Here is a 21,784-nt window from a genome sequence, read left to right on the forward strand (position 1 = left end):
AATATTTGGATATGTGATCAGTTCGGCTGTCTTCTAGACTTCGAGGTGAGTTTTCTTACTGTACTCGTGGGTCGAAGGCACTAATGTTGGACCACTAGATCGTGTTATATATCCTTGTGTATAGGATGTTGTTATGTTGTAGTGATCTGTTATATTGGTAGATCTGTATAATTACATGTACTTGTTGGTTATTGATTACTTGTCGACGTCATGTGGTTGGGTTGAGACGGTACTGCTTTGTGTTGTGAGCCAATATACCTAGGAGCGTTCTAACTATATATTGCAGGCTCGAAAGCGGTCCAGATTTGTGTTGTAGTCTCAGGATAGTGTGGTTTGGTTGAGGTGGTACAGATTTGTGTTGTAGGCCAACATACCTGGGAGCAGTCCATTTATATGCTGCAAGCTCGGGAGTGGTCCAGTTTTATGTTGTAGGCTCGCGGGCGGTCCAGTCTTGTGTTGTTGGTCTGGTGTGCATACATTGGATATGTATTGTTGTGTGTGATATTTTAGGGGAATGCACTAAGCTTTGGCTTGTAGTTGTTGATTTTATGTTTTTAGGTACTTCTGATGATCGTGTGAAGGCGAATGTATGACCGTACACATCCTCCTATTGTTTTATGCTTTGAGAGATTGCATTGATATTCTGATTTTTGTGGATATGATTTGAAAACAATGGTTGTTTATATATGGTTTATTGTGAAAATGTTTTTATAAAAATGAAAAATTTTATCTTGGTTTTTTGGGATGTTACAGTGTAGAACTCAACAAACAAGTCCGTCTAACCACATATTAGTCACTACGGTGATTGCAAGTATGAGATTTGGGGTTACATCAGACCCTCTCCGCATCAAGCATCAAAAATATGTTGTGCTCTCAAATCGTCTCTTCCACAGAGTCCTTTTGGAAACGATTTAATACAACCAGGGAAACTATTAATCTCCACTACAAGGTAATGTTCATAAAATATGGTGCTTGAGATAATTAAGCCACTAATATCTTCATGGTATTACCACCGAATGGAGCAACACTAGAGGAGCATAACGCTTTTACTATTGTTATAAAATATCCATCTTTAATCTTACGAGACATTGTCTGACGTTGATGTTGCCTATCGCTCTCTCCTCTTGAATGTGATCTCTTCCGTGGTCACTAACCACAATCCAGAATTGTCTAACATATTTTTAACCATATGTGGCAATACGATCCTTTTTCCAAATGTAGCCAATAAGTTGTTGGACAGATGTTGCAAATATTTTTAATTTTATAAATATTATATGTTCTTTGTGAAAATGTTATTCACAAAAATTAGGATAATTTAGTTAAGGTGTATATATGAGGTTGATGACCGGTCCATGGAATGTTCTTGAACAATTTTATCTCCCCTTTAATCTCGTTCACTAATTTCTCTCTGCCCCCGTCTCTTTGAGTATATATCATGAATTGGAAATTTTTTTATGAACAGAAATAAGCGGATTCTCTTCTTCACCAGTGATATCCATCGCTAACATAAACTAAAGCACTGTAAGAGTTTATAATTCTCCATACTCTGTTTCAATTCTTGTTCGAATGACATCAAACAGAGACTTAAGTGTTGGATGATCGCAACTCAATTCTTAATGATTCCACATAATTTCCTTATTACAGTGTTAGAGCTCCATTGTTTTCGTTCATAAACGTATATCAGCACTGTGTTTAACTATAATTTGACAAAACAATTTCTGACATCTATCAATGATCAAATTTTGATGTGTCTTCAATCCTGTTTCTAATTGATTGTTGACAGAAAAAATGGAGGAAGAAAAACCAACTGGCGTCGTTAGCAGGTTCGTAGGAGGATTAAACATCAGCATGAGACGATTCTTGTTTCGAGTGATATCATCTGGTCCAATCCCAGAACACATCGCCTTCATCATGGATGGAAACCGAAGATTTGCAAAAAAATGGAAGCTCGAAGAAGGTGCAGGCCACAAAGCCGGATTCCTAGCACTCATGTCGCTGCTAAAATACTGCTACGAGATGGGAGTGAAGTACGTCACCGTTTACGCATTCAGCCTCGATAACTTCAAGAGACGCCCAGATGAAGTCCAATACGTAATGGATCTAATGCACGAAAAGATCCAAGGGTTTTTGAAAGAATTAGATATGGTGAATCGGTATGGAATCCGAGTGTTGTTTATTGGGGATCTGAATCGGCTTTCTGATCCGGTGAGAATAGCGGCGGAGAAGGCCATGGAAGCGACGGCTATGAACAAGAAAACTTATCTTTTGGTCTGTGTGGCATATACTTCGTCGCATGAAATTCCGCGTTCTATTTATGAAGCTTGCGAGGAGAAAAGTCGCCGGAAAGTTGGGGAAGTGGAGGAAGAGCAGGAGGAGGTGATCAAAGTGGTGGATTTGGAGAAGAAGATGTATATGGGGGTGGCGCCGGATCCTGATATTCTAGTGAGGAGCTCTGGCGAGACGCGGCTGAGCAACTTTTTGCTGTGGCAAACCAGTAACAGTTTGTTGTATTCTCCGAAGGCGTTGTGGCCGGAGATGGGGTTGCGACATGTTGTTTGGGCGATCTTGAAATACCAAAAGAATTATTTCTATTTGGAGAAGAAAAAGAAGGAGGCCTGATTTATGACGTTGTTGTTATTATTATTATTATTAATTAATTAATATGGTTCCTATTCTCTATAAATAAATCTACTTTTTTTGGTATACGTTGTAATTTGCAACTTTTATATGCCCAAAAGTGTCTTAATAAGCTGTTTAAGTTTAACGTAATTTTACTATGTTTAGGCCGGCCCAACACATGGACGACTTGGGCTTAGGCACGAAATTTTAAAAGCATCAAAATAGTTTAATAATATATATTAGGATTTTCTGTATATAACCTTAGTATATATAGTATATATAACAAGCATTGATGATATATATTACCATAGTTAATTATAAAATACATTAATTATAAGAAATATTACCATAATTAAATGTGAAGTGCATTAATAATTTTCATAATAAATGTATTTTGAATTTAATTATAGTAATATTTTTCATAATTAATATTTCTTACGTGTACCCTTAGGGCACATATTAAAAAATCTCATATATATTACATATTATAATGGCCCAAAAACTTTGTTTTGTGATCTGAACGACTGAACGTTGAGAAAGGAAACACAAGCTTCAAACAAATGAAGAATCATCATCTCATTGATCATGCGCATCGATAAAGCAAACGTTGCCTCTAGCCTGGTGCCTATTGCCCAGAAACCTGTTGGTTTCGTGGATGGGAGAAATCAATGCAATATTTTCTACCTAGAAATGTCTCCAATAAATAAAAAAAATAATAAGATTTGATTTCTTTATTTTTCACTTCTAGTTGATAAATCGATAACATATAGCTCTCAAATCTTATTATCTCAGTTTCTTTTTTATCAGCTAACATTTAATCTCGATATATTAGTGATTTCGTTGATCTAGTCCGGTTTTAAGTTCTGATTTTCTCTAATATTTGCCTCTGAAGTTCTGATTTAGTGATTCCTTGATTTGGATGTGATTTGTTTCTTGTTGATTGTTTCAGAAATAAATTTTGGGCGAGTTCATTTGAAATATATGTTTATTTAATTTAGGTTTGTTCAAGAAACTAATTAATTTTTTATTTAACTTGTTTTCATAAGTTATTTTCAAAAATGGAATGAGAGTATGAGATTCATCGATTTAACTTGAAAAGAGTTTGAGATTCAAAATAACAAGTAGCATCAAAGCCTTTATCTTCGATGAGTTTCTATACTTGTAAATTCAAAAGATATCAGACTGAGATTCCAACTATTCAACAAGTTCATTCTATTTGGGTTTTGTTTTATAAATCAGATTAATTTTTTATTTATTTGATTTCTACTCTATTTGATTACGTAGGTAAAAAATGAAAGCCTCAAAAACTTATTGGATTTTTCATTTTTATATCATATTTTTACTGTTGCATAAATCAGATGTAGGTTTTGTTTTCTGAAAGCAGATTTGGATAAGTTCATTCGAAACAAGTGTTTGTTTAGTTTTGTTTCATAAATCTATTTTATTTATTACTTATTGGATTTTGTATCTGATTTGGGTGTTGTTTCTGTAAGCAAATTTGTGTGAGTTCTATTATGTTTCTTCAAGTTTGAGGTGTTTCGAAAATCAAATTTTATATGTTGTTTCTCCAAATCTTATTTGTATATGCCTTTTTAGAAATCAGATATTAAGATTTAGATTCTGATGAGTTTAATTTCGAATCTGTTTGTGTTCAGTATTTTTTTTTTCTAAACATCTTTCCTAAACCTTTGTGTTATTGTTTTTGTGATGTGAAGCAGGAACTATATTTCTGGCGTTGTGTCTAAAGATCCTTTCTAATAAGATTTTCGACTTCTAGTGGTAACAAAATATTGATTATTGTAAAATAAGTGATGTTTTTGCTTCAAAAAATGCACAACGACATGCTTTTAGATGATTTTTGTAAGTTTTTATTTGAATTATTTGGTTGATTATAAGTGTTAATGTATTTTTGATTTTGTAATTTTTTTATATATAATGGCATAAAATTCTTATCTTGCCCCGGGCAGTAAAAAACAATGGAACGGCCCTGACTATGTTGGTTCATATCAATTTAGGTTTGTAAGACGTTTCATCAAATTATGCCCAAAAATCACTTACATACTAATGTTGTTAATGGACCTTGTGTTTTAAACTTGTGGAGTTATATCATTTTTTTCCTTCATCCTTAGCAAGAAGAGTTATGTTTTGGTTAATGTAGTTCACTACTTCCAAATATAGGATAATACTAAAGTCACACATAGGTTGATTAAAAGTCCAAAATTTATGATAGGAATGAATATATTCATGAAAAATATCAGAGGGCAGAGGCATGTTTGGTTGGTAGGAAATGATTGAAATTCAAAGGAAAATGATTTTAATTTCCTTAAATTCATGTGTTTTGTTGGACATAGAAGGAGAAAATGAATTCCTAAATGAAATAAATTTTCTATCATATGGAAGAAAGCAGATTTCTTCTAAAGGTGGATGAAAAACTTTACTTCTTATCAAAGAAAGTGGCAAATTAGAAAAACATCCCCATTACTTATCAAAAAACCAACACTCACCATTATTGCTACCAACCACCAACCACCACTGCCACCGTCACTGTCGTCACTACCATCACCACCATTACCATCGTCGCCACCACTATTGTCGTCACCGTCGCTACCATCACCTACCACTTCTATCGCCACCAACACCACCGTTACCGCCATCACCACCACCACTACCACCGTCGCCACCAAACAAAATATGGGATTAGATTCAAATTCTATATCATATCAAATCCACCTTGTTGGGGATTTAATCTAAGGTGAGGGTGTTGGATGAGTTTTTGAATTAGTGCAAAATGGTCCCTATCATTTTGGTGTGGGTCTTTCGTTGTTTTTCTATTTTCAAGGAAAATTGACATACATCATTATATACATTAGTTCCCGAATTTTAACAAAAGAAAAGAAAATAAAGTCAGAAGAGAAAAGAAGAAAAAGGAAAGGAAAACAAAATTTTCTTTTGTATTCTTGATTTGGAGAAAAGTGGAACGAAAATTAATCATTCTATTCTTTATTTCCAAATCCTCCCAAATCAAAAGGAAATTTAAGAGGGAAAGTGATCATTCCATTTCTATCTACTTTATTTCTTCAATTAAACTCGGAAACATCAATTTCTTTTATTTTCTTCTCATTTCCACATATTTTTTTTTCTCTCGTTAAGTTGAACTCGGGAAGTTGAACTCGGGAACAGGGTAATTCACAAACTAATGGATCAACAACTTAGGACTACTCAAAACAAACAATCGTTTCTTCTTATTTTGTGTTAGCGTTGCATCTCATGTAGAGGGATTCAAACTCGTGGATGTATTCTCCCACCCTAAAAGGTATATTGGGACAATTGGAGATAATGTAAAAAAATATCTCGATGCAAATTGACGGGTAGAAACTTATGAAAAAAAAGGCATTTAGCATCTTGTCTCAAGTAGCGATCTTGCCCTTGTTCTCCATATGGGGTTGTTTTTTCATGTAGTCCGACCAATTTGAGGCATGGCCTCCAAATTCGATTTGGAGATATTGCAGATATCAAACATGTGTTCTAACAGTTCTAATCCAACTAATAAAGTCATCGGGACTTGTCTTTCCTTTAAACTTCAGGATATCCATATAGACATACAAACAGGAAATGGGTCTTCATAGCCTATAGGATAGTAGTAGTGACTTTAATGGCCTCCATGTCTATTGCCAAATAAGTTACCTCATTCCTCTTTTCCATCTCAGACGTGTGAAAGATAATATAGATTTTAATCTCAAACATGTTACCTTGAATTCAGTGGTTAGCAAAAGACAATATACATTGTAATATCGAACACAAACTAATGATGGTTCTCTAAATTTAAAATATACAAAGGTTGATTTATGACAAATTTTGTCGCTTACATAGATAGAGTCGCAAGAACCAATTAAATCACTCCCCACATTAATGCCTCTAAATATCAACCCTCTTTCACTACTACTTACAAGTACCCCATACTACTTGATATGATCCAGTCCTAAACCGCACCTTCAAAGCCAATCTCATTTAAAATGCCTCAATATACCATATATAAAGTCGACTTCAAGAACTTCCGCTTTCAGTAACATATAAATTTCATACCAAAAACTTTATTCGTTACATCAAGGTTCATTCATCTCAAACTCTGCTTTAAAATGTTTTTGTATACCAACCCTCAAAAACCAAGAACACGGCCAAGTTCCAAAAACATGACAAATCATTTATACACTTTTGCTGCAAGTAACAAGAAAGGAAATATATATATATATATCATTCAACACATTACATTCATTCCAAAATTTAGTTCCTTCAAATGTTTTTATCAAAACAAATCATTGTACAAGACAGAAGATAAAACTGGGTCCAATATTTGACTTACATATTTGAAAAATAAAAGAAAAAAGTTAAGCCCTATTTTAATACCTACAATTTCAAACAACCAAAAAAATATTACATAATTATATGTGTGATATGATGAATGAACAAGCCCTTCAAAGAGGCCAAAAAATGAGTTCTTCGGTTGCAAGCCAAAATCACATCATGAAGGTATGTGTAGACGAGGTCGATTACAGAAAACCCGACCATTGGCTTTCACAGATGCTACTATTTCTAAACTTAATCCCCCCAAAATAGGGAAAATACTAGTTGTCAAATATCATTCCGAACTACTACTACAAAAAAAAAAAAAAAAAAAACGATTTAATTAAATGTTGAAAATATGAAACTTGATTAATTAGGGTTTTGAACCAAGTCACCTTGCCTTAGTGACAACATGGCGAAAAAGAATCCCATGGCAATCAATGCAAAAGCAAGAGGGAAAGACCCCCCCCCCCCCCCAAAAAAAAAAAAAAAAAAAAAAAAAAAACCCAAAGGAGTCGACCCTCTTTTTTGGGTTTTTTGGAATCATGTCTCGAGATACGGAAACAATGTAATGTCCTTGCAATAGATCCATTGCATCCTATATATATTTTTTCGAACCGCCAATATAATCTACTCCTAAACTAACAACACATATTCCACTTATGTCCACGACGGGACTTGAACTCTCAATCTTAAAGAGGGAGGGCACCACCTGATACCGTTGAGCTACAAGTCCTTTGGTAATGTCCTAATGACACATGACATAAATGTGATAACTAGTAATGTGCTATCATTGATTTGTTTACTATAACATCATATTTTTATTTCTCCTATTTACAACATTGTTAAAAAATCTACACAATTTGTAAGGTTCATTTAAATACAAATGAAATTTTCATTGCTATAACCGAATAAACTTTTTAAAGTATAATTCCCTAATATATATATATATATATATATATATATGTGTGTGTGTGTGTGTGTGTGTGTGTATGTGTGTTGATTGTATGTTTAGGGTTGGGTTGAGGAGATCATGCTTTGTATTGAAGGCCAACAGACCCTGGGCGGTCTAGATAGACTGCAGACCCATCGGGGTGTATCAGTCAAGCCGAAGGTCCAGAGAACGGTCCAGACAGGCTAAAGGCTCGGGAGGGCGGAATAAACATGTTGAAGGTTTTGAGAGTGGGCCGAACAGACTGAAGGCCCGGTAAGGGCGATCCAGTCATACTGCAAACTCTATATGCATATTGTTTGTTATGATATGATATGATATGATATGGTTATAGTTTGTATGAGGTTGGTATTTTGGAGAAATTTACTAAGTTTCGGGCTTACAGTTTTGGATTTTGTTTCAAGTATTTCGAATGATCGCAGGAAGGCGAATGCTTGATCGTGCACCTCCTCACATTTTATGATTTTCATGTCTGGGATACTCTGATATGAAACTATTTTGAAACCACTTTGTAATAAATCATGGTTTTTTGATGCTTGAAAAAGTTTATAATTTTCATGAATTTTATGGATGTTACATTGTATCATGTATCTTCTTGGCTGTGTAGATGATTTAATTCTTACTCATCTCTAATTTTATGAATCTTTTGAATCAAGAGTTTGCCATAAAGGATTTGAGGTATCTTAATTACTTTCTTGGTTTGGAAGTATGCTACACTATTGATGGCCTGTTCTTAAGTCAGGCTAAATATGTTATTGATATTCTCACCCGTGCTGGTTTAATTGACTCTAAGCCCATGCCAATATAATCTACTCCTAAACTAACAACACATATTCCACTTATGTCCACGACGGGACTTGAACTCTCAATCTTAAAGAGGGAGGGCACCACCTGATACCGTTGAGCTACAAGTCCTTTGGTAATGTCCTAATGACACATGACATAAATGTGATAACTAGTAATGTGCTATCATTGATTTGTTTACTATAACATCATATTTTTATTTCTCCTATTTACAACATTGTTAAAAAATCTACACAATTTGTAAGGTTCATTTAAATACAAATGAAATTTTCATTGCTATAACCGAATAAACTTTTTAAAGTATAATTCCCTAATATATATATATATATATATATATATGTGTGTGTGTGTGTGTGTGTGTGTGTGTGTGTATGTGTGTTGATTGTATGTTTAGGGTTGGGTTGAGGAGATCATGCTTTGTATTGAAGGCCAACAGACCCTGGGCGGTCTAGATAGACTGCAGACCCATCGGGGTGTATCAGTCAAGCCGAAGGTCCAGAGAACGGTCCAGACAGGCTAAAGGCTCGGGAGGGCGGAATAAACATGTTGAAGGTTTTGAGAGTGGGCCGAACAGACTGAAGGCCCGGTAAGGGCGATCCAGTCATACTGCAAACTCTATATGCATATTGTTTGTTATGATATGATATGATATGATATGGTTATAGTTTGTATGAGGTTGGTATTTTGGAGAAATTTACTAAGTTTCGGGCTTACAGTTTTGGATTTTGTTTCAAGTATTTCGAATGATCGCAGGAAGGCGAATGCTTGATCGTGCACCTCCTCACATTTTATGATTTTCATGTCTGGGATACTCTGATATGAAACTATTTTGAAACCACTTTGTAATAAATCATGGTTTTTTGATGCTTGAAAAAGTTTATAATTTTCATGAATTTTATGGATGTTACATTGTATCATGTATCTTCTTGGCTGTGTAGATGATTTAATTCTTACTCATCTCTAATTTTATGAATCTTTTGAATCAAGAGTTTGCCATAAAGGATTTGAGGTATCTTAATTACTTTCTTGGTTTGGAAGTATGCTACACTATTGATGGCCTGTTCTTAAGTCAGGCTAAATATGTTATTGATATTCTCACCCGTGCTGGTTTAATTGACTCTAAGCCCATGCCAACTCCTTTAGTTATCAATGAGAATTTTTCTTCGGATGGTCCCAAGTTTTTATGATCCTAAGGATGAGCAAATGGACCAGGGAACCGGTCGGAACCGGTACCGGAACCGGAACCGACACCGGAACCGGAACCCGATGGAACCGGTCGGGGCAGGACCGGGATGTTATTTTTGTTGATTTTTGGAACCGGGAACCGGTAGAAACTGGAACCGATATAACCGGAACCGGTAGAATCGGCAAAAACCGATAGAACCGGCAAAAACCAGAACCATATGATGCTATTTTTCAAGGATCGGTTCCAACATTTGAAGACACGACAAGAACCGGTAGGAACCGGAACCGATAGAACCGTCGGGCCGGTTCGGTTCTTGATTTTGGCCCAAGCCGGTTCCTGGTTCCGGTCCGGTTCGGGTCGGTTCGGTCCTTTTGCTCATCCCTATCTGATCCCACTCTCTATCGGTCATTTGTTAGAGCTCTCCAATACTAAACTATTACAAGGCCTGATCTCTCTTATGTTGTCAATCAAGCAAGTAAATCTCTTCATGCTCCCACCACTGCTCATTTTCAGTTTGTTAAACACATTTTGTGATATGTTAAAGGTACGGTTTCCTTTGGTCTCTACTTTCGCCATAATAAACAAATACCATTTTTGGGTTACTCTGATGCTGATTGGGCACGTTGTCTTGAAACTCGTCGCTATATTTATGGCTATTCGATTTTTCTTGGTGGAAAAATATCATCTCTTGGAGTGCCAAGAAACAACATATTGTTTACCGATCAAGTTCTGAGTCAGAGTACCTGGCTATGGCAAACACGACAGCTGAAATAGTTCGGATTACTCACCTCTTGCGTGAACTTCATGCTCTTCCTCCAGATCAGCCTACACTGTTATGCGATAATAAAAATGCCATGTTCATGACTTAGAAATCCGTTTCTCACAAACGCACCAAACACGTTGACCTGGACTATCATTTTGTTAGGGAACTTGTGGCTTTTAGTTAACTTTACACCAAATTCATTTCTACTAAGCTTCAGGTGGTAGATATCTTCACCAAAAGTCTTCCACATCCCCAATTTGAACATTTTCGTGCCATGCTTCGTCTTGGTCCACCACCGATTCGCTTGAGAAGGGATATTAGATAATAATCTAGAATTATATTAAAACGTATTATTGTGTATTATCTCTTCATTACTATAGGAGATATTGTTGTAATCTTTTAATATAAATATACACACCACACATTATTATTGTGTGGTTCGTTCAATATCATCTACAAAGTAGCGAATAAGTTGTTGGATAGATGTTGCAAATATTTTTAATTTTATAAATATTGCATGTTCTTTGTGAAAATGTTATTCACAAAAATTAGGATAATTTAGTTAAGGTGTATATATGAGGTTGATGACCGGTCCAATGAATGTTCTTGAACAATTATCTCCCATTTAATCTCCTTCACTAATTTATCTCTGCCCGTCTCTTTGAGTATATATCCATGAATTTGAAAGTTTTTTTTATGAACAGAAATAAGCGGGTCCTCTTCTTCACCATTGATATCCATCGCTAACATAAACTAAATCACTGTAAGTTTATAATTCTCCATACTCTGTTTCAATTCTTGCTGGAACGACATCAAACAGAGACTTAACTGTTGGATGATCACAACTCAATTCTTTATGATTACACATAATTTCCTTATTACAGTGTTAGAGCTCCATTGTTTTCGTTCATAAACGTATAGCAGCACTGTGTTTAACTATAATTTGAGAAAAGAATTTCTGATATCTATCATGATCAAATTTCGATGTGTCTTCAATCCTGTTTCTAATTGATTGTTGACAGAAAATATGGAAGAAGAAAAAACAACTGGCGTCGTTAGCAGGTTCGTAGGAGGAATACACATCATGAGACGATTCTTGTTTCGAGTGATATCATCTGGTCCAATCCCAGAACACATCGCCTTCATCATGGATGGAAACCGAAGATTTGCAAAAAAATGGAAGCTCGAAGAAGGTGCAGGCCACAAAGCCGGATTCCTAGCACTCATGTCGCTGCTAAAATACTGCTACGAGATTGGAGTGAAGTACGTCACCGTTTACGCATTCAGCCTCGATAACTTCAACAGACGCCCAGATGAAGTCCAATACGTAATGGATCTAATGCAAGAAAAGATCCAAGGGTTTTTAAAAGAATTAGATATGGTGAATCGGTATGGAATCCGAGTGTTGTTTATTGGGGATCTGAATCGGCTTTCTGATCAGGTGAGAATAGCGGCGGAGAAGGCCATGGAAGCAACGGCTATGAACACGAAAACTTATCTTTTGGTATGTGTGGCATATGCTTCGTCGCATGAAATCCCGCGTTCTATTTATGAAGCTTGCGAGGAGAAAAGTCGCCGGAAAGTTGGGGAAGTGGAGGAAGAGCAGGAGGAGGTGATCAAAGTGGTGGATTTGGAGAAGAAGATGTATATGGGGGTGGCGCCGGATCCTGATATTCTGGTAAGGAGCTCCGGCGAGACGCGGCTGAGCAACTTTTTGCTGTGGCAGACCAGTAACAGTTTGTTGTATTCTCCGAAGGCGTTGTGGCCGGAGATGGGGTTGCTACATGTTGTTTGGGCGGTCTTGAAATACCAAAAGAATTATTTCTATTTGGAGAAGAAAAAGAAGGATGCTTGATTTATGACGTTATTTATTATTATTATTATTATTATTATTATTATTATTATTATTATTATTATGGTTACTATTCTCTATAAATAAATCTACATTTTTTGGTATATATTGTAATTTGCAACTTTTATATGCCCAAAAGTGTCTTATAATAAGGTGTTTAAGTTTTAAGTAATTTTACTATGTTGGTTCATATCAATTTAGGTTTGTAAGACGTTTCATCAAATTATGCCCAAAAATCTTTAAAAATACTAATGTTGTCAATGGATCTTGTGTTTTAAACTTGTGGAGTTATATCATTTTTTCCTCTTCATGCTTAGCAAAAAGAGTTATGTTTTGGTTAATGTAGTTCGGTACTTCCAAATATAGGACAATACTAAAGTCACCATAGGTTGATTAAACTCCAAAACTTATGATAGGTAGGAATATATTCATGAAAAATATCAAAGGCATCTTAGGTTGGTAGGAAATGATTGAAATTCGAGTGAAAATGATTTTAATTTTCTCTAGAACGGCTCAATCAGTTTGGAGGTTCTAAGCATACTAATAATTTGTAGCCCTTTTACATTTATTATATTTAATGTTATAAACATTTATGTTTTATCCGGGCTTACGACCGGCAATAATAAACTAAAAAAATTTAAAAATGGCGGAGTTAACTTTTTTTTTTATTATTATGTATATGTTTTTTGTGAATATATTTAAAACATAAAATTATTTGATTAATAATAACAATCAACAATCAACAATCAACAAGATGGGTTAGGATTTAGGATTATACTTACACTTGCTGCCTTGAGATTTGAAAATAGAAGTATACAAGATAATGGAAATTGGAAAGATCAAATCTGGAGAACTGAATATATATATATATATATATATATATATATATATATATATATATATATATATATATATATATATATATATATATATATATATCATTTTGTGAAAAATTAAAACTAAAAATAAAGAGAAAACAAATTGAGAATACAATTATTCTGTATCGTAAACTTGTAATCAATGGCCAATGAATAATTCACAAAGTATGACAGGAAATATAAAATATCATTGCAGTGTAACACAGTAACAGTGAACTTTGAGTTTGGGAAACATTGGAATTTTTTGAATAGTGGACTGTTGTAGTTTACCTTCAGTGGTAGATAATCAGATGCGTAGATGACAATAATCGATCTTTCCTTCAGAGATCAGAATGTTGCCTAATAATCAATCATATTCGTAGATTGTAATGTTTTGATTTTTGAACAATGGAGTTTACCTATAAAACTACAAATCGTGAGAACTGAGAGGGAATTATCATAATGTTGTTATGGAGAAAAGGAGAAGCCAAGAATGGAGGAGGCTAGAATCATGATCGTGAATCATAGATTCACTGACTTAGAGACCGCAAAATCGAGAATGGAGAAGAAACGTCGTAGCTTGTAGAAGAAAAAGAACAAAATTGGTGTGTGTGAGGGCTAGCAATCCAGATTCACTATTTGGGTTAAATGGGGCCCCTTAGAAGCGGGGGTCTTAAGCCTTATCTTTAGTCAAATACAAATAAAGACGGCCTTGATTCCCTCGAATTCATATATTTGGTTGGACTTAGAGGGAAAATGGATTCCTAAATGAAATAAATTTTCCATCATATGGAAGAAAATGAATTAATTCCAAAGTTGGATGGAAAACTTTACTTCTCATCAAGGAAAGTGGCAAATTACGAAAACACTCTGTTTACTTATTAGAAAACCAACACTCACCACTACTGCTACCGACCACCAACCGCCACTGCCACTATTATCACCTGCCACAAACAACCACTGCTGTCACCACCACCATTACCCGCCACCAATAGCCATCGCCACCACTACCATCACACACCACCATTACCATTGTCGTCACCGCTATTACCACCACCACCATCACCCACCACTACCATCGCGGCCACCAACACCACCGTCGCTGTTACCACCGTTGCCGCCATCATTACCACCACTACCACCGTCACCATCACCCACCACTACTACCACCGTCGCCACCAAACAGGATATGGAATTAGATTCAAATTCCTAATAGATTCATTTTCCAATTCCAATTCCTTTAGAAACATTTTGCAAATCAAATAACACCTAAGCTTCACTCTTTTTAAAAATAATCACTACTCTTTAGGTGGTGAGTTTCGGGTGCTACTATTTGGTATCTCAATCCAAATCCAATTCCAATTCCTTTAGAAGCATTTTGTAAACCAAATAGCACCTAAGCTTCACTCTTTTCAAGAATAATCACTACTCTTTAGTTGGTGAGTTTCGAATGCTACTATTTGGTATCTCAATCGTTACTGGTTGCACTTTCCACGATGGATATATGTGTGTGGGGCCAACTACACACATTTTTCCACCATATTGTGCATCTAAATGGAGGGTGTGAATAGAATCATTAAAAGAAGTCATTTATAACTTTCTCATAAGATTTTTTGTTAATCAACTCATGATGAAAAGAACAAACCAAAAGGCCTTTGGCCTAGCAGTCAAGAGTGATCCTGTCAAATGAGAGGTCATAAGTTCAATTCTCTTAGGAGACATATGTGGTATTTAGAAGTAGGTTTAGATAGTTTATCATTTAAAAAATATATATATAAAATAAAATAAAAAACAAGCATCTCAATTTTTGGTATTATGGATCCTAATGCTAAAAAGAAACTAATTATTATGAAATAAACCAACAAAACCCTAATAATCATCAAAAATCAAAGAAAAAAACAAGCCCAAAAGGGATAAGAAAAAAGGGATAAGAACTGCTTGATTTGTGAGGCATGCCCAAACCCTGGCTAACTGTAGCCCTCAACGACCAGTTTACTCCCCCTTGTCGAGCATTTGGTAAGTATCTCACAAACTCGTATAAAGAGATGTTTCTTTATCATATCAATCCACCTTGTAAGGGAGTTAAGCTGAGGTGAGGGTGTTAGACGAGTTTTTGAATTAGTGCAAAATGGTCCCTATCATTTTGGCAAGGTCCAAAAACAAGACAACTCATTTATATACTTTTGCTACAAGTAACAAGAAAGGAATGTAGATTCATTCCAAAATTTAGTTCCTTCAAATGTTTTTATCAAAACAAATCATTGTACAAGATAGAAGATAAAACCGAGTCCAATATTTGACTTACATATTTGAAAAATAAAAGAAAAAAGTTAATATTTTAATACCTACAATTTCAAACAACCAAAAAGTATTACATAATTATATGTGTGATATGAAAAATGAGTTCTTCAGTTGCAAGCCAAAATCATATCATGAAGGTATGTGTAGACGAGGTCGATTACAGAAAACCCGACCATTGGCTTTCACAAATGCTGCTATCGCTAAACTTAATCCCCCCCAAAATAGGGAAAATACTAGTTGCCACATATCATTCCGAACTACAAAAAAAAAAAAAAAAAAAAAAAAAAAAAAAAAATATTAATTAATTAAAAGTTGAAAATATGAAAATTGATTAATTGGGGTTTTGAACCAACTCACCTTGCCTTAGTGACAGCATGGCGAAAAAGAATCCCATGGCTATCAACGCAAAAGCAAGAGGGAAAGACTCCAAAAAAAAAAAAAAAAACCAATATCAATATTAGAAATAAAAAAAAGGTAAAACCGAAATCTATAATTATTTTTTAAATTATACTCACAGCAAAGGACTCGACCCTCTTTTTTGGCTTTTTTGGAGCCATGTCTCGAGACACTGAAACAATGTAATGTCCTTGCAATAGATCCGTTGCATCCTAAATAATTAATTAATTAATTAAAAGATTAATGTCTAATGAAGTACAATTCCTTAACATAAATAAATAAATAAAAGTGAAGCTAATAATTTTGTATTTAGAAAAAAAAAATAAAGTTACCTGTTTTGTACCATCAATGAAATTATTGAGGTAATAGCGCGTTAGGGAGCTTATACCATCTTTAACAAGTCCATGGCTTGTCCTTTTTCCATATCTAAAAAAAAAACAATTATATAAATTATTTATCAACCTTACTATAAAAAATTCTACATGTTTCTGATAAATTGTCATGTAAACAAACCAAATGAAATTGCATTGCTTTTTTCATGTAAATGCACCTGACAAAATCTCCTTTCAAAGCAGGGGTGCCAGAATATTGAATGCTTATATCATCTCCATGATTTGCCCATACTGAAAAATAATAAAATGATTTTACATATTATATATATATATATATAATAAAGAGACTACAAATCCATGATTAAAAGAAATTTTCATTATAAAAAATACTTACATATTTTGAAACAATCATCAAAATTAGGATAAGAGCTAATTTTTTTTTCAGCATCAAAAACACCAAGCCTTTGAAGTTGAAGTTCCAACATTTTACGCCCAATCATACTCTACAAAAAATAAAACAAAAAGAATCAAGATTTATAAATTTATATAAAAAAGAAAAAAAAAGGTGGAGATATAATATACCTGTGTAACATTTGTGCGATCTAAGCAATCAATACAATTAGTTCTTACAACTCCAATTTGGGATTCAATCTTTTCACCCTTATCATTTAATAAATAGTACCTATGATTTTTGACAAATAAATATCCAAACAACAAATAAAATGTTTATTAAATTATGAAGAAGTTATTAATACGAAATGTACCTATTGTTAACAAGGAACTCCTCGATTTGATCATAAAGGATAGATAGGCGTTCAAAATGAATGTGTCCACAGATCTTATGGAAATCAAAGTGGACATATCTACAAGAAATAGCAATCTACTTTAATATATTTATTTATTTATTATAGCATTAAATAAATAAGAGTGACATTTATTTATCGTTACCTCAAATCATCACTAAGAATATTTTGTATTGAAGAGGCGTACTTTTCACATAATCGCCCCTCACCACCACTCTAATAAAAAAAATAAATACGAGTTAAAAAATTATTCATGTTTACTTTTCATTTTCATATTAATTTATATATCGTATACCTTATTGACAAGATCAACAGCTATGACATTTCCATATTTCTTCCTTAAATCCAGAAAATGCCTCTCAGCAACTCGAGGCTTCAGAGTTCATGTTTAAGTGTAAGTAAGAAACTAAATGCAACTTTTTTCATATGTTTTTGTGTATTATAACATCCTACTTTAATTTCTTTTTCAAAGTAAAATATTGTAATAAGAAAAAAAAAAAACAAAAGTAGAATGTTGCAATAAACAGATGTAAGAAAGTAAAATGTTGTGTATTATACTCACTGCTTCTTCAGGTTTCACAATCTGAAACTTAGGCTTATATGTCAAATCAACAACTTGTTCCCATAAAAATGGTATTGATCCTCGGACCTATAAAAAAATAATAACAACAATAATAATAATAATAATAATGGATTAACACCAAATACATTAAAGATTTATACAATGGAGTTAAGAAACAAAAATATATATATATATATATATATATATATATATATATATATATATATATATATATATATATATATATATATATATATACCTGTACAAATGATGCTGTAAATCCATTTAATTTTACAATTTGTTCACTTTCAACAAAATTTGCAACATATCCATCAGAATCAGCTCCTCTTCTCCACATTCGTGTCCCTGTGTATATTTATTATTTACAACCTTATACTTTAAGAAAACTGACCTGTGTATATTTATTATTTAGCTCTTTAATTGAGAAGCATACATACCAGTTCTCCTAGTGCATCTTCTTGCAATGAGGGTGACATCTATTGTATCTTTTCCAATAGTTGACTGAAAGTTCTGAAAAGCTGATTGTAAATTGAGGAAAAACAATAACTTTATGATTTGACAATGTATCCCAAATGGAGACAGATGTAGCAATTGTGTCCCACATTTATAGAAATTGATAGCTATGAGCTCTCTATCTCTCTCACACACTCACATACACACACATAACACACTCATACTCATTCTATTATTAAAAAAAAAAAAAAGGATACACCCTTGGATGACAGGAAGCATGTACTTGTCAAGCTGCAAGGAGATAATGGTAAATTCAGGTATTCAGATTTATGAAAGGTGAAGAAATTAGATTTTTAGACATGTTTCAAAGTTAGTGAAAAAAAACAAACCTTGCTATCAATCAGAATTTCCAACATATAATTGTTCCAAAGAAAACGAGGCTCTGCCTGTGACACATAAATTACAATTGTATAATAAATAAATATAAATAATAGGAAAATGTAAATTGGCAATCTTTATGCCAAAAAGCACAATTTTTTGTATAGATATGCATGGGTGTAGATACAATTAAAAGAAATGGGTCAAACGGGTTGGGTTGACCTGTTAGATCCACTTTCTTTCCAGCTATCTTTTTATCAATAAAACTATTTAACCCAAATTGACTCATTTTCACATAAATTGACTAAATTACCCCCTCTACTTAAAAGGGAACACTTGCCTGTCTCCAAAGAGGAAGAAGCCTCGATTCATCACCCAAGTCATTCAACCGTTGTGCACTGAAAAGATAAAAATGATAGAAAAAGGTTCACTTTGTTTCTAATTTGATCACTAGAGTTTAAAAACAAGTTTTTTTTTTCTAAAAATAGATTTTTAAGTAAATTTTCTTGAAAGTAAATTGCTAATTTATTGAAATTTACCCAATAAAGAAAACGATAGAGCTCACAGAAAAGATTATCAAATCTTTAGTGTCAAAAAGAAAGGAAAGACATTAGACATGTTATATTTTATAAAAAAGATGAACCTCAATGTTATGTTAACATCATATGAAAAGTAGAGGCCAGGAGTCTTCTCTGCAACTTTTAACATGGCAGAAAACTCGGACTCTGTCTTTTTCTGCCAGAATTAGATTATATAATATTAAATATACTGTAAATTATAAATATAACAACAAACAAACAAACAGATTAAAAATTTTAAAGAGAAGTTCATTTCATAATTGCATTCACCTGTTCTTCAGGAGAGTTTTTCACTGAATGATCACATGGAAGGACTTTTAACTTTGAAACTTTGAAAATGGGATGACCCAAGTAGGATCCAACACATTCACGTTCAGATATCACAAATAGATATGATCCTGAAAAGGAAAAACAGTTGCTTAAAACCTAGGGACAGTTTGGTAATTTTACATTTACCTCAATCATCAGTTTTCTCACAACTACTTCTAATCAAAATCAAAATCAAAATCAGTTTACCCAAAAAAAACTAGAAACTGCTAACTTGATCCAATGAATAATGCAAATCCTTATTATTTTTAATCAAACTTATGTCATTATATAGCATGCTTGGACAGATTATTACAAACAAAATCCAAAAGCAAGTAGGCATTACACAGATATACAGTCAGTTAATATATATATATATATATATATATATATATATATATATATATATATATATATATATATATATATATATATATCATCCTACCTGCCAAAAGCTTTAGCATCCCAACAACACCAAAAATGGTCTGAACTTTTGGAGTGTGGCCAGTAGAGTTTGGAAGTTCATCTACAGAAAATGGAACAGTAATAAAACATTAGCCAAGATTTATAATAATCATAACCCATACAACTTTCATCAACAACAATAAAAATCATTATAAAAATATCCAGATCTCAGAAAATGGTAATAAAACCACCATTTTTCAAGTTTCTCTTCTCAAAATTATCTAAAACAGTCTATTAATAGAAGTATATTGGTTTGAATAATGAATTTTGAAGTCCATTTTTCATATTAGAAATTTAGTAAAAGTACATTATTGTTTATTGCAATTTTACAAACTAGGGAGAGCTCATTGACTTCGGATACTACATACATGATACATCTATCCTAGGTAGCTATCACAATTGGTGAATTAGGTTAACAAAAGAGGAAATGTTGAAATTCATATCACAAAATGGAAATTGTCTAGCAATTTTATGAAATTGAGGGAAAACATTCTACTCTAATCGAGTAGTATATTGTACAAGAAATCATGAATTACTAAACTAAATTACAAACTGCAAATAGTTTTTCAGCATAGGCACTTATACTACTGCAGGTGTGAGATGATCAAATTTCGTGGCTTACTGTAATTAAGGTAAACCCCTCCACCAAATTTATAGTTTCGTAGAACATGATATTTCAATACAGAATCAATAAGTTCTAAATCGAAGAGAAAGAAACGAAATCGAGAACAAACCAAGGAGAGTCAGGGCCCCATTAAGACGACTGATTGCCAAACAAGATCCAGAAGAACCATCACTAGGCTCCACAACAAATTGATCAGAATACTCCCATAATCTCATACGCGTATACAATTTCTGAGAAGGATCTGCCTTGGCCAACATTTTTTTGTCCTCCGATCCCTCGTAAGTATCAGTTTCAGCAGAATTGAATTATATGGAAACAGATAGGAGAAAAATTGAAGGCGGAGATGGGAGAGAGTGAAGAATCAATGAAGAGAAATGTGTATAGCGGCCGGCCGGCCGGTTGTTAATGGAAGTGCTTGTATTAGATCTTGAAGAACTTGAATGCTTATGAAGGAACCAGATGCTTCAAATTATGTCTCTGTGCTACCCACGTTAGAGTATTGGAAAGATAATCAAATCTATCAATAATTCATGTTCAAGTCGTAAAAGTTAATTAAGTTTATTACCCTAATTTTTATAATAGTCTAATCACCAAAATGACCAAATGTGAATAGCTTATAAAAATAGGAAAAAGTATTGTGATAAAAACTAATTTTGAAAAATATTTAAGGATAAACTTATTAAGGAACATACGATAGGTTTTATTAGCATTTAATCTTTTTAAGTTATGTTTTGTTCATAGATTATCATTGTATTTTTTTGGACCGTTAATATTTCTTATAATCGGTTGACGTAGGTTTTAACTGGTTATAAGGATTTAATGTGAATAATTCAAACACGTTTAATGGTAATATATGGACAAAAAAAACATAAGAGATCAAATATGAACAAAATCTAAACTATGTTACCTTATAAGTTATTAACCTTTTTCTACAATAGTTTATTCACATCAGTAGAGAAATAGTTTGGTCATTTTGGGACCAGCCTCGCTGTTTGATGAGCATGCGTAGTATTAGGTAGTTGGTCGGGTAAAAGCTGACCAAACCAATGAGACTTAGTTGGACTAGGGTGAGTGACCGGTCCGAATCGGAACGAACCCGGTATGGACCGGAACCAGTCTATACTAATAATGAGAACAATAATCGGATCGGTTAGACTACATCGATTCTTTTTTTTTTTTTTTTTTGTTAA

At 33.6% G+C, this 21,784-nt stretch overlaps 1 protein-coding gene and 2 pseudogenes across 3 annotated transcripts; 2 read left to right on the forward strand and 1 right to left on the reverse strand.

Moving 5' to 3' along the window:
- The first annotated feature begins 1,284 nt into the window (after positions 1-1,284).
- LOC145011337 (dehydrodolichyl diphosphate synthase 6 pseudogene) lies at positions 1,285-2,720 on the forward strand (annotated as a pseudogene). The gene is made up of 2 exons (XR_013664082.1): positions 1,285-1,521; positions 1,784-2,720. The product of XR_013664082.1 is annotated as a dehydrodolichyl diphosphate synthase 6 pseudogene (transcript).
- An 8,405-nt stretch (positions 2,721-11,125) lies between these two features.
- On the forward strand, positions 11,126-12,623 carry LOC145011190 (dehydrodolichyl diphosphate synthase 6 pseudogene; annotated as a pseudogene). Its single transcript, XR_013664057.1, has 2 exons — positions 11,126-11,428; positions 11,688-12,623. The product of XR_013664057.1 is annotated as a dehydrodolichyl diphosphate synthase 6 pseudogene (transcript).
- Positions 12,624-15,567: 2,944 nt separating this feature from the next.
- LOC145011609 (phosphoinositide phosphatase SAC7-like) lies at positions 15,568-21,103 on the reverse strand. The gene is made up of 20 exons (XM_078970350.1): positions 20,704-21,103; positions 19,950-20,030; positions 19,469-19,596; positions 19,264-19,355; positions 18,957-19,018; positions 18,632-18,684; positions 18,500-18,533; positions 18,227-18,307; positions 18,028-18,134; positions 17,769-17,855; positions 17,502-17,579; positions 17,352-17,422; positions 17,168-17,266; positions 16,986-17,085; positions 16,798-16,906; positions 16,622-16,694; positions 16,404-16,497; positions 16,191-16,283; positions 16,033-16,099; positions 15,568-15,932 (listed from the first exon to the last, which is right to left on the reverse strand). The coding sequence occupies exons 1-20, from the start codon at positions 20,849-20,851 to the stop codon at positions 15,805-15,807; spliced, it is 1,785 nt and encodes a 594-aa protein (XP_078826476.1). The 5' UTR covers positions 20,852-21,103; the 3' UTR covers positions 15,568-15,804.
- Between the last annotated feature and the right edge of the window lie 681 nt (positions 21,104-21,784).

This window comes from Lactuca saligna, chromosome 8 (genome assembly GCF_052625555.1).
Source record: "Lactuca saligna cultivar CGN05327 chromosome 8, ASM5262555v1, whole genome shotgun sequence".
In the NCBI taxonomy this organism is placed as follows: domain Eukaryota; kingdom Viridiplantae; phylum Streptophyta; class Magnoliopsida; order Asterales; family Asteraceae; genus Lactuca; species Lactuca saligna.

Bases quoted from the DNA above. Each gene is read 5' to 3' on its own strand.
- LOC145011609 (XM_078970350.1), bottom strand. From the start codon at position 20,851: ATGTTGGCCAAGGCAGATCCTTCTCAGAAATTGTATACGCGTATGAGA. The intron at 16,695-16,797 runs GTAAGTATTTTT...ATTATTTTTCAG, and splicing joins TGATGATTGTTTCAAAATAT to TATGGGCAAATCATGGAGAT. The intron at 16,284-16,403 runs GTAACTTTATTT...TTAATTATTTAG, and splicing joins TCATTGATGGTACAAAACAG to GATGCAACGGATCTATTGCA.